Source organism: Opisthocomus hoazin, chromosome 9 (genome assembly GCF_030867145.1).
Source record: "Opisthocomus hoazin isolate bOpiHoa1 chromosome 9, bOpiHoa1.hap1, whole genome shotgun sequence".
Lineage (NCBI taxonomy): Eukaryota > Metazoa > Chordata > Aves > Opisthocomiformes > Opisthocomidae > Opisthocomus > Opisthocomus hoazin.
The window spans coordinates 41,260,030-41,272,414 of record NC_134422.1 but is presented as its reverse complement, the minus strand read 5'-3'; the positions used below and the strand labels follow the sequence as shown (position 1 = coordinate 41,272,414).

Here is a 12,385-nt window from a genome sequence, read left to right as displayed (position 1 = left end):
ACCCCTCAGAGACAAATGGTCTCCAGCTCAGGAGAAGCGGAGCAGTAGGAAAAGATTACAGGGAAGAATTTAAGTAAATGAATACATTGATAAATAAAAATCTTTCCACAGTCAAATTTCACTAACAGCTTAGTCCTTATCTCCCACATACTTTAGTAGTGTTCAAGATGGGTACACTAAAAATTTCCCACCTCAAATCCTTCCATCTCTCCAAGCGTTGTAATCTTACCCTAAAAAAAACGTGTCTTGCCAAAACCCAATCCGAGCACTTTTTTCCCCTATTTTAAAACACAACTTTTCAAACTATAAAACTTCCCGTATATATTTGGGCTAGGAAGACTAGGATGCAAGTCTTCTGATCTACAAGGTTCAGAGACTTCTATAATCCAGAAGTAACAGTTTGGGGTTTTTTTGGAAACTGAATCTTCAGTCTCTAGCATAACCTTAGGATCACTCTGGATAAATGTAACAAGTTGTACGCTAAAGGAAACATTCTTTTTTCGAGTTCTGGCTGGGATTGCTGATCACTGGTTCCCTATACAAAGCAGACACCTGCTAAAAACACAGCCTGAGCTCCCACCAATTCTGCAGAACTGTTGGGCTATCTATATAACTGAATGGACACCTTTCTTCGCTGTTTAAAAACAGCTACAGTATAAGCATTACAGAAAGGAATGTGAAACTCCATTTCCAACGAGGAAGACTAGGTCCGTAGGAGTGCTCAATATATTTAGACACTTTAGAAAGAAAAAGTGATGCTATTTTGACAAATGAAGTGTTAATATTATAACACAGTGGAAGTCCTCTACATCTTCTGTCAAAATCTTTCCAATTGCTCAAACAAATAGGATGAGAACATTTATTAATACCCGAGTTAAACATATCTAAAATGAAAGTCTTCCTCATGATTTGCTACCTAGATTGAGAGCGCAGCACAGCTACTCGGCAGCAAACAGATAACCCTGTTTGAGATCCACCAACAGATCGTCTGGTTTCTGCTCAGAACATACCATACCCAGACTGCAGCTTCCCACCAATCTTCAAAATCAAGTAATTTTAGTCACGTTGGAGCCTAATGTTTAGAACCACTAAAAAGGTGTTGAAACTTCTGTTACACAGGCAGACAGTACAGACACATGAGCTAACATATTCTACAGGTAATTTCTACTGGACTTGACTGATTTAGTCAAGTGTATGCTATCACCACTCCACGTCACTTATCCTTGATGCTTTATGGGATCCAGCAGCTCTGGATTCAAATTCAACGGGAGAATTACCCCATTGACTTTTACGTTTAGGGAACTGAAGCTTCAAAGTCCTGCGGTAAGTACAGCTGAGTAGATATGTTATTATATTTCACACCTTTTAACACTTGGAGAAGAAAAAGCACAGGAATCTTGTACATAGCAAATGAGCGTGCCTGGGAGGAAGAGATAACTGAAGTTTGGGGGTTCTTAATTGATAAAAAAGGTTAACATGTGCTGCTGCAAAGGAAAAGGTGCTATGTGAATAGAGATTCACCTCTCTACCCTCTGTATACAAAACTCTTCCTACAAAAGAATCAACCACGTCAGCTTTCTACAAATTATCACAGTAACAACCACTCCTGTGACACAACATCAAATCCTACAGATATGACGTAGAACGTAGGCTAATCTTCCTAATTAGCAATCACTTGTCCTTTTTTTAACACAGAGCTCTTGCCTAAAATATAATCCATAGCTTACTATTACAAACAAGCCTTCTAGTATAAATGTGATGCATAACAGCAAAGGCATTTCCTTTCCAATCCAACCGCACACCCAGGAAGGTTTCTGACTCTAAAAATATAGAGTTTTTACTGTGTGACAAAGTGAAAACCTGGTCTTGAACTAAACCACAGGAACAAAGTTAATCCATGCTGTACCTTTAAGTATGCCACATTTAATGAGCTGACTGGTTTGTTATTTTGTAACACACACATTCATTTTTTCTCAATGTAGACCCAAAAATGTTTTTATATATATATATATAAAAATAAATAACAGATATACTTTATGTTTATATTTACATAAACTATGTTAATATAGAACAAGCATATACTGTATACTACATAATTTATATACTTACATGCATATAATATATATACACAATTACATATGTAAACACACCTTTTTTATACACACATACCTTTTAAACTGTAACTGAGAGGAAACAGCACTAAACAGCACTAATTCACAAATTCAAAAAATGCTATAGAACAACAAAAATGTACCAATTTCAACAAAAGTATACTCTTCATGAAAGAAGCAAGGCTGAGATATTATGACATTTACCCTGTAAATGGAATAAAAATGTAGACTAAAAAATAGTCTACAGATTTCATTTCAAGCTTTAAGAGCCTCTAAACTTCCACTCTTTTGGCACACAAAAACTGTAAGCGGAGGAGCAAAGGAGTGTGCTTGGAACGAACTGACGATAACCTGAATGGTGCTTATATTGTTCAGCTGACTGACCAGAGGCTTTTCTTAAAAAAGGAATCACTAAAATACAACACACAAATATTTCTCAAACCAGACCAAGGCAGCGTCTGCAGTCCTAACTGCTCTCATCTCTACAAAGCCTGAAATTTAACTTCACTCTATTTCTCACATACTCACTTTTAGAATTAGCTACATACACACTCTGAACATCTCCCTACACAGAAGCAGCACCCTGAACTTCAGATTAAAAACTGGTGATGCAGCGAGAGAGAAGTTTCATGTACTCATACCAAATACTCCATGCTGCATCATTAGTTCATTTGGCATCTGACTGAGAGTTGCAGTATGGGGTCAGATACACAGGCAAACATCAATACATTAAAAACTCTCTTGGAGATCACACAATCTGCCTGCTGCACAAAACAAGAGAACAAACTCCGGCAAAAATAGCATCAGTAGGAGTGTTTGACTCCTGTTCTAGTTACACATTGTTTTATACACCTTATGTCTCTCCTAAGACAGCAGTCAGTAACACACAGGCAACATGCATTCAGAATTATACCATTACATTATTGACAGAAAGTTTACTTTTTAAAAAGGTCTTTGTCCAGCATAACACCATCTGAAGTTGTTTGAAGGGTCAGTCTTAACATATCCATGCACTCCTTCAATCGGGGATCAGATGTACGTAATCCTGTAGATTTGAGTGCCTATTACAATAAAACAATAATTAGTAAAATGAAAAAAAATATTACAACCAAGTTTTCTACTGCCCAGTATCATTTATCAAGGTAAGAGACACCTGCCACTGCGTTATCAACACAGAGACCTTCTGACTCCTTACTGATCCTTTTGCCATTTCACGTTGCCATTCTGGCTGTGTCTGATGTCAAAGGACTAATGTCATTTGAAACCCACAGTGGCCCAGCGACGTTTTACACAAGTGCAAATACTACCCAGCCCTGCCACAGACACAGATGCTTTCAAGTCTACACTTCTGCACAGCAAAGAAGTGAATAAGAATGCTAGGACATTCATTCTTGTACTTCATTACATAAACAGTGCTGGGGGGGGAAAAAAAAAGCTACATTCCTTCCTGCAGCTAACCAGGTATAACAGAAATTCTGTGCTTTGTGTTCTTGCATTTAGAGCGTTAAAAAAACCCCTTGTAGTAGTTAGCTTTCATACATCACTCTGGAACAGTAAACTTACAGTTATGAATTTATGAACTGGTATTTTTTCTTGTCCTTCTGCAATAGTGTAGAAAAGTAGATCTTCTAAGCTGGGAAGGAGGCCTTGTTTCACTTTACTGAAAAAGAAAAAAGGCATAGATTAGTTTAGTGTATATTTTTATTCATATGTATCTTTGCATTATTCACAAGGAAACACATTTTCACTACCAGTATTAACTGCTACCATGAATTTCAAAGAACGCTTCTATCGGTGAACACAAAGCTTAATTCAGCTTTAAGTAGGAAAAAAAATGGTAACATTAAAAGTAGCATACATATGTAACAGCAAACATTTTTAACTGCAACATAGCCGTATTTTTACTGTCGTACATTTATTGCTCAGGTTATATTTAGAAATTTTTTGGAGCAGATTCATCGTGTTTCCCTCTTCTCGATGTTATGGAGGATAGACATGTTACTTGCACAGAGGATAAAGTATTTATAAGACTCCAAGACCTACATGCCTCATATTAAAGCTGTAAGAGCAGACTGACCCCATGGTTCCACAGGCGAGACAAAGTACATTTTCTTCAAAACAGTTCTGGTTCTAGGAACTCCTAGAAGGAGCCCTAAAGCCCTTGTCCTAGAAGCTCGTGTAAGCCACACCAGACACAGCGAAAGCAAGCAAAGCCATCTGCGGCACAAGGCAGTAACCTGAACCAGCTCAGAAGCAGTAACTCATCGCACACGTACTGAGCAGAGTCGGTTAACGTGCAGTGTAGATACTTCTTTTGTGGTCACTGTGTTTATCACTGCAAATACACCAGCTCTCCAAGTATTCCATGTGTTAACTATTTTGCTCCGAGATATCCTCCCCATACGCCTGCATTTTTTCGTAAACTACATCCCCATTTTAAGCGAAATGTGAAGGGAACCTCAAGATTCCTTCCAAGAGGGAAAGTTGTAGTCCCGACAGCTTTCCCTCAAAGCCTTTGGAAGTTTAACCCCAGAGTTTCACCTTTCCTTGATATTCCAAAGCACCCTGCAGCAGGCAGGAGCCCGAGTCTGCCCTCAGTTCTTTATGCTTCCCCTGTAAGCCCAGCACCGTAGCGTCCAGCTGGAACACACGCTCCCGAACTGCTGGGGACAGAGGTAGCAAAGGGCTTCGGATCCTCCAGATCCATGCTTGTAGTCCCCTAAAGTGCTTAGGTTTGTTTCTAGACAAAGCTTACAGAAAGCCAACCTTTCCATGTTTGACAAGCAAAAGTAAATAAAAACAGAACGGTTCTCTAGTAAACATAGACATAAACTAACTAAAATGCAGAGTATGCAGTCTTACATTATTTCAACTGTCAATTTTAAAGGTCCCTCTTATAATCTAATAATATTGGCAATACTTTGCTACTATACTGTAATATATAAAAGTTACTGCCCGAAACAAGAATGCTCAGTGGCAGTTTCTCTATTTTTATACACGTGTGCATGCATGTACAAAAAGCAGGTCTAAGTTCTACTCATGAAAGTTCTCACAAGATTAGTAATTCTTTGAATATCAGTACTCAGGGTTATAGCTACGAAAATAAAATACTACAACTAAGCACAGATCCTAGCTAGGCCAATGCATTCTTACAGACTGACGTGTAATCCTCCCTCCTCTCCCAATACAAGCTTACTCTCGCTCAACCACAGCTCAGATTGACGATTATTTTTAATAAAAATCTGATTATATCCAAATACCCTTTTAAATTTAAGACAACCTTTAGATTGCAGTCGCCTCCCTCCTTTCCTCATAACTAGCAGTGAAAACCGGTAGTAAAAGTCTCACTTCTCGTTTTCTGATTTATTTAAAACACTGTACTTACATACTGAGAACAGAAGACAGCTTTGTAAGCCAACAGAACTTTCCTTGTCTCCCAGTCTGGATTTTTTTTTTTTTTTTTTTTTTTTAAATGATGCTGGCTGACTAATGCACAGACAGGCTGGCAATTCAACCAAGACAAATGCTTGCAACTACCTCAAGCAAATTACTGAACACCCTTTTTCCTACAGAAAATCCAGGCCTTCCACACAGCACGTCGCGCTTTCGACGTTTTCAGGAATGGTACATCCAGTCAAGCCAACTGAAACCAAACTATTAACATACCAGTTACAGCTTCACCCAGTACCTGCAGCCACGTACTTTGTTTTCCAAAGCTATGCCGCGTTCCATACTCTACATCCCTACATTTTCCCCGTACACACAGAGCATTTAACTACAGCTCCCCAAAGCATTCAGATTTCATGGTTTAAGGCATGTCTCTGCTACAAGACTCGTTACTGGACTGCTGAAGGTCTGACAGAGGAAACTCCCATATTCCATTTTGATTAAACAAGCCGGCAAACACACTGAGAAATTTAACTGATAACCTATTTAATTACAAGTTTCTAAGCTATTACTCAGAATCTCGCAGCTGTTCCAAAGGTGGAATTTCTATCTGGAAGGGTGCAGGAAAAAAAAAAACTTCAGACATTTGACCAAGATTTTCATCTGCCTCTCTGCAAGACTTTCATCTGTTAAAGAGATGTGCGCTTTTCGCAGCATAAATTCTCTCTTGACACAGTTTCCACATCTTTCACATCTTTGGCTGTTCAATATTGGGTCAGTCAGCCTAATTTAACAATGTATCCGCACTGGCTGCCAAAGCAAAGAGGATGCATCCGATATATTTACAGAAAATTGCTCTTCGTCAAACAGCCCATCTTTCGATAACGTTTATCAGCTAAATAGAGGAGAAAAGGCTTGCTCTGCAGTTTATCAGGTCAGTGATGTCAGTAACCAATGTTTGCTTAACCTAAAAGCTACGTTTTGGCACTGTAAGCACACTTAGCAAGATAGTGCTGTTCAGCACATGTTGGAAAGGGCTGTTTTTCAAGTCCGGGAACTTGCAATTTCCACAGCTGAATTACAGTGGAAATTCCAGTTTATTCCATCTCATGAATAATGACTTTTGATACTTATTTCCTTCTTTAAAAAAAAAATTAAACTAAGCACCAGACTATTGCACAACTGGACTTCTTCAGCGATACTCTAACCTGCAGACTAGAACACTGGCGATGCTCCCCACTGCTCTCCATATCTGAAGAGAAACAGTAGGCAGGAATTCCAAGCACAAGGACTTGCTGGCCCATACTGTTCCTTCCTTCAGCCCTTCCTTTTGCCTCAGTACGATGCTTCCACCAGATTCCACGGAGGATTTCATTTTAGCTAAAGCTGAAATACAATTTCTACAATGCGAAAGAGATTAAATTTCAAATCCAGTGAAACATTCCCGCTTTGTGCTTCAAGATGCAACTGGCAAGATGCAGAACGGGATTTACAGCACAACGAACGATATAACAACACTATCCTGCTAATAACAGTATCAGGTTCATCATTAACCGTAAGGCACCAGTCATAAAAATATGAGGTTACAACAACTGAAAACCTGAAGGGCTGCAACCTGCAGTTGGTAACCACTCTTTCTAAGAAAAGGAGGCATCTTGAAGCTGTTGCAATACTACTGATAACTGATCTCCAACTAAGAGACACAGACACCTGTCAAGTCACTGAGCTACTTTCTGTCCACTGGCACAGTCAGACTCTGATCCCATTAACAGGGGTGGGCAGCCACTCACCTGAGAACTTACCAAGCGTCAGACAAAACTACATATTTAGAAACTCAAAGATGGACACGTTTTGGTAGATGGCAGAGTGTTTATGGTAAAAACGACAACTCTTGCTTCCAAACCTCAGCCTCTAAGGCAGTCCTGAAAGGTCTAATGAAAACGCAGTTCTTGCATCTGCTAGTATTATATCCACACTCCGACAGGAGGAACAGCGAGACGAACCACCGTCTGGTTACCACAGTTATTCCTCTGGAATCTGGCCTGAGTGCAAAAGCAAAATGAATTTTAAAAGGTATCTCCAGAAATCATCCCTGCCCTGAAATAGCAGCACTACTGCTCCCTGGTCATTTTAAGAAAAAAAAAAAACAAAACACACAAGACTTCCATTGACCACTTTACTACATTCCCTATACTACTACCCATCACTACTGCAATTTAGCTATATTTTAAATATCAGAGTTGCTCACATTTTGCTCCTCCCTCTCACCTTAATCAAGGCCTTGGTAATTTAGAAATAGCTTATACCAAGATAAACTATGTTTGCTCCTACTACTGTCCAGCGTAAGATGTAAGAAGAACGACACACTCTTAAAGTGAACAAGGCACACATACTGGAAGTAGAAGTAAACACCATTAACTATGATACAAGTTTATGACTTAGGACTTTTGGGTTATTGTGTTCTAACTACTTAGGCACTAACATAGATATGACTGCATTTTAATCGAAAGCCTTCGTTAATCAAAATTACCAGTCTATGACCACTCTTAGTCTAAGCTCAGATATTTTTCCTTTCCAAAATACATTGCGTTTCCAGTGGCTACACAGAGTGCAGGCTGGATAGCAGGGATAAGGAGGTGGAAGGTGTTTAGGAAAAAACGCACGAGGGGATCTGGTTATGCAACAGGATACTAGTTATTTCATCAGCCACCGAGCTCGTAATTTATTCCGTCCATGAGGAATTAAACTGTTCTAAATTTCTGTACGGCCTTGGCACAAAACATTTAAGGTTTTCACTTGCAACTCCTCCTCTCTGTACACGAGGACTGTTAGGCAAGCAAACAAGCAAGTAGTGCTGCCTCTTGACACTGTAGGTTATTCCAGCATCCCAAAACTGTGACCTTACAACCAAACACAAAAAAAATAATCCCCCAAAACACGCAAAAAAAGAAAGTGTAAAAAGGACTATTGTCTCCCCAGTTGGGTCCACAATCCGTCTGCCAAACACAACTCGAACGTTACACACTGCTGCATGGCAAAGCGCTGGCATCGGCAGAACACGCAGGCTGCACCGACTTAGCCCAGGCGTGGATTCAGCCCAGAAACCGGTCTTCCGAAGAACTTCGCTTTCCTTCTGAACCCTGCACTCTGTCTTAATAGAGCAACGATTTCCACATGTAACATACCATTCAGAAACACTTAAGGAAGACGTTCATAATTCTGCATTAAGAAAAATAAGAGAGTATCCAGCAGCCTGGCTAATGTACCACAGGAATTCCTGCACAGCCTGAACTGAAAAGAAACTGTTTCCAGCTTTTTCCTTGTTCTTAACTACACGCGGTATGTTTTACGTAATTGTTCCTTGTTCAATTTGCAGTAAGGTTCAAAGAACAAGCATCTGACTTCCAAATACATCCTTTTGTCAAAAGCCAAAAATGATTAAAGGCGTATAACTGGTTTGTGATTACATAGCTTTACCAGACACGCTAGAAATTACAGGATTTCCCTAATGGACGCTAGCTGTAGGAAGCTGTTATAAAAGCTCAGATTAAGAGAATGTTGCCTCTCTAACACACCACCTTTTCAACATCCTCAAAACCGCCTCACAGTTGGCATAGTGGTTTTTCCACAGTTTTCAGTGAGAAATACAGACAGCACCATTAGAAACGGAAGTACAACCTTTACAAAGCACACCTACTTGAGCCACAGCTGGGTACTTTTTCGTTCCAAAACATTACGTATACAGCTAATTCAAAGAGGAGACTTCACATATGTTGAACAACAGTATAAATATAATAACAACACACAGGATTGTGTATTATCTTGTATACGGTTACATAACCTGGCATGCATGCATTTTTTAAGGAGTCTGACAGCAGAAATTGTAAATGATGCCTTTAAAGAAGACTATATTCCCATCAAAACAAAAGGCTTGAACCAAACTGAGTGGCTAAGGCACTGAGTGGGAGAACGGGGAGAAGAAGAAGAAGATAGCTTCTTTCCCTGCCAGCCATGTTGAAGGAGTACAAGTCCATGCTAAAAAAAAAACAACCAAAAACCTCAACTCAAAAGCAGAACTGTTAACGAGCTGAGGGCTGAAGCCTTCCCAATTGGCCTTGTGGAATCTTTTCCAGACTTCCTCTTCGCATTAGGCTAACAGAGACTTTGCTTAGCATCAGAACAAGGTACTCCTTGCTTGTGCTTCCTTCCTCTATCTTTTGCTTTTTTCATCTAGGTAATAAGCATAGCAAAGCCTGGGAAAGCGACTGGGTTTTAGATTTTAATCATGCCGCCCTGTAAGCGGGCAAAGAAGACACGCGGGCCGCCTACGGGAAAGCCAAGGGGCACGTTCCAAACACACACAAAGGCGATGCAACATCACCGGGCTTGCAGTCAAGCTTCTCACAGTCAACCTTGAAGTCAAACTTCTTGCAGCGGGCTCTTAGAGACACCAAGTGTACCCAGGTTCAAAGAAGCAGCAGGCAAACTGCCAGAAAGGGGGGGCAGTGGGTAACGAACAAGACCTTTGCAAGACCTGCCTAATGCCAAGGACTAACAAAGCGGAACGCTCAGGAGAACCATCAACCCATTTACCTCGTCATTACATTCTATCCCCGGTATCCACTACCGGTCACCACCAGGGACACAAACTGGAGCCAAGACGCCTGTCCCTGACCAAATTTAAAAGAATATTTCAGGTTCTAAGAGAAGGAATATTAACTTTATAAACATATACGGTCTAATCTATCACTGTATCATTCTATTACCTGCCTGTGCCTTTGTCACTTACGGACAAACCTGGCACAGGGACACGTTCTGCAGCACCTGCAAACATTTGTACGCGCCACTGCCGGGCAGCAACATCTGTCCCTAACTGCGCTTAAGATGTAGACGCCGAGCAGACGGCGCCGCAAAACTTCCGAGGCAGAACTACACGCCACGTACACCGCCTTTAATATTTAACGTAAGATGACACAGCTTTTGCTTCCCTTGGAAAATATTTGGTGCAAGTAGCAGCGCTGGGGAAAAAGAAAAAAAAAACAACAAAAAACAACCCACACACATGCTCGCCTCCTCCTCCGAGGTGAAACCCAGGCACCCTCCGAACCCAGGCCCGAACCCAGGCCCAAACCCAGGCACCCCCCGAGAGGGGCCCCGGGTCCAGGCCTAAAGCCAGGCACCCCCCGCGCAACCCCGGCCCCAAACCCAGGCACCCCCCGCGCACCCCGGGAGGGCTCCCGGGCCCCAAGCCGCGGCTCGGCCAGCCCCGAGGGGCCCTCACGCTGCCCCCCCCCCCCCGCCCCGCAGCCGGGCCTGGCCGCGACGGACCCCGTCCCGCCGCGGCGGCAGGGCCCCGGCAGCCCCCGGCAGCGGCGGAGCGGGGCCCTCCCCTCGCACCTGCCGGGGAAGCGGCCCGGCCCGGCCCCTTCCGCAGGCACCACGCGTGTGAGGGGGAAAGGCGGCGCCCGCATGGCGCCTCCGCATCCCCCGCCCGGCCCCGGCCCCCCTCGCACTCACTTCTCCCCCCCGCCGCCGCCTCCGGCCGGCTCCTTCCCGCCGCCGTGGTTATTGTTGTGGCCGCCGTCGGCGGGGGGGAGGTGGGCGGGCGGCGAGGCCGGCGCTCCCTTCCCCGGCTCCTCCAAGGCTCCCTCAGAGCGGGTGCACAACCCCCGCGCCGAAGCCGGCAGCCCCGGGCCGCGGCGTGAGGCGGGCGGGCTGGGGCCCAGGGCGGGCAGCAGCGGCGGCAGCAGGCGCCTGGAGCCGGCGCCGGGACCAGTCCCGCCGCCGCCGGCCATCCCCGGCGGCCCGAGCAGCAGCAGCTCCCTCAGCAGCGCCGGGCGCCACAGCCGCATCATGCTGCGCCACTTCCCTCCGCCGACTGCCCGCGCCGACCGCCCGCGCCGCGCCCCGCCCCTGCCGCGCCCGCCTCTCTCCCCCGCTCCGCGCACCCCATTGGCGGCCGACGCGTAACTGTCAGGCAGGCTGCGCGTTCATTGGACGGTGGGGACGCCACTCCGGTGCTGGGCCGCGCCCCGGCGGAACGTTAGTAACCGCTGGGGGGGGTCTGGGCGCAGCGGGGGCGGGAGGGGACGGGGGGAGCAGCGCCCCCCGCCGGCGGAGCCGCCGCAGCGCGCAGCGGGCCGGGGCGGCGGTGAGCGGCCAGGTCAACCCGCCCTCCCCGCCGCCTCCATTTTCTGTCGGTCCCGGCTCCGGGGGAGGAAGGGGGGTGGGGGGGAAGTTTGAGCCCTCCCCGGCGGCGAAGAGGGGGTGCGGGGCGAGGCGGGCACCTACGGGGCGGCGTGAAACACTCCCGGCCCCGCATTCCTCCACCGCGGCCTGCGCGGGGGCTGGGAACGGGCAGTGCCGGGTTCAGGTTGCCATGGATACAGGCGATTTTGTATCAATTTTGCGAGTTTTGCCCACTGAGTGCGGTGGTGAGGTCACCGCAGGAAAGGGCACCGGGGGCCAGCAGCACGTTGGGATGCCGTTGGCGAGAAGGGTCGGTCCCGAGCTCGTTGGTTAACGACGGGACACGGTGATGGGTCTCCACGCGCTTGCAATTAAAATGCCCCCACGTAGCTCGCTGGCGAAACTGTCCCTGAGACCAAAATGTCCAACTTTAAAAAAAAAACGGGCAAGATTGGCTGCCAAGAAGGCCAATGGGATCCTGGGGTGCATCAAGAGGAGCATGGCCAGCAGGGCGAGGGAGGTTCTCCTCCCCCTCTGCTCTGCCCTGGGGAGGCCCCATCTGCAGTGCTGTGTCCAGTGCTGGGCTCCCCAGTTCAAGAAAGATGAGGAGCTACTGGAGAGAGTCCAGCGGAGGGCTGCGAGGATGAGGAGGGGACTGGAGCATCTCTCCTACGAGGAGAGGCTCAGGGAGCTGGGCT

General features: G+C 45.2%; 1 protein-coding gene across 2 annotated transcripts in view; it reads right to left on the bottom strand.

Annotated features, from left to right (window-relative positions):
* GLS (glutaminase) overlaps positions 1–11,362 on the bottom strand; it is a 59,413-nt gene extending 48,051 nt beyond the window's left edge. For both annotated transcript variants that reach the window (XM_075430053.1, XM_075430054.1), the window contains exons 1-3: positions 11,016–11,362; positions 3,675–3,771; positions 3,051–3,172 (exon numbers count right to left, since the gene is read on the bottom strand). In XM_075430053.1, coding sequence (XP_075286168.1) covers positions 3,051–3,172; positions 3,675–3,771; positions 11,016–11,353 — 557 coding nt within the window. In that variant the 5' untranslated portion in view covers positions 11,354–11,362. The remainder of the gene's footprint in view (positions 1–3,050; positions 3,173–3,674; positions 3,772–11,015) is intronic.
* Positions 11,363–12,385: the final 1,023 nt, after the last annotated feature.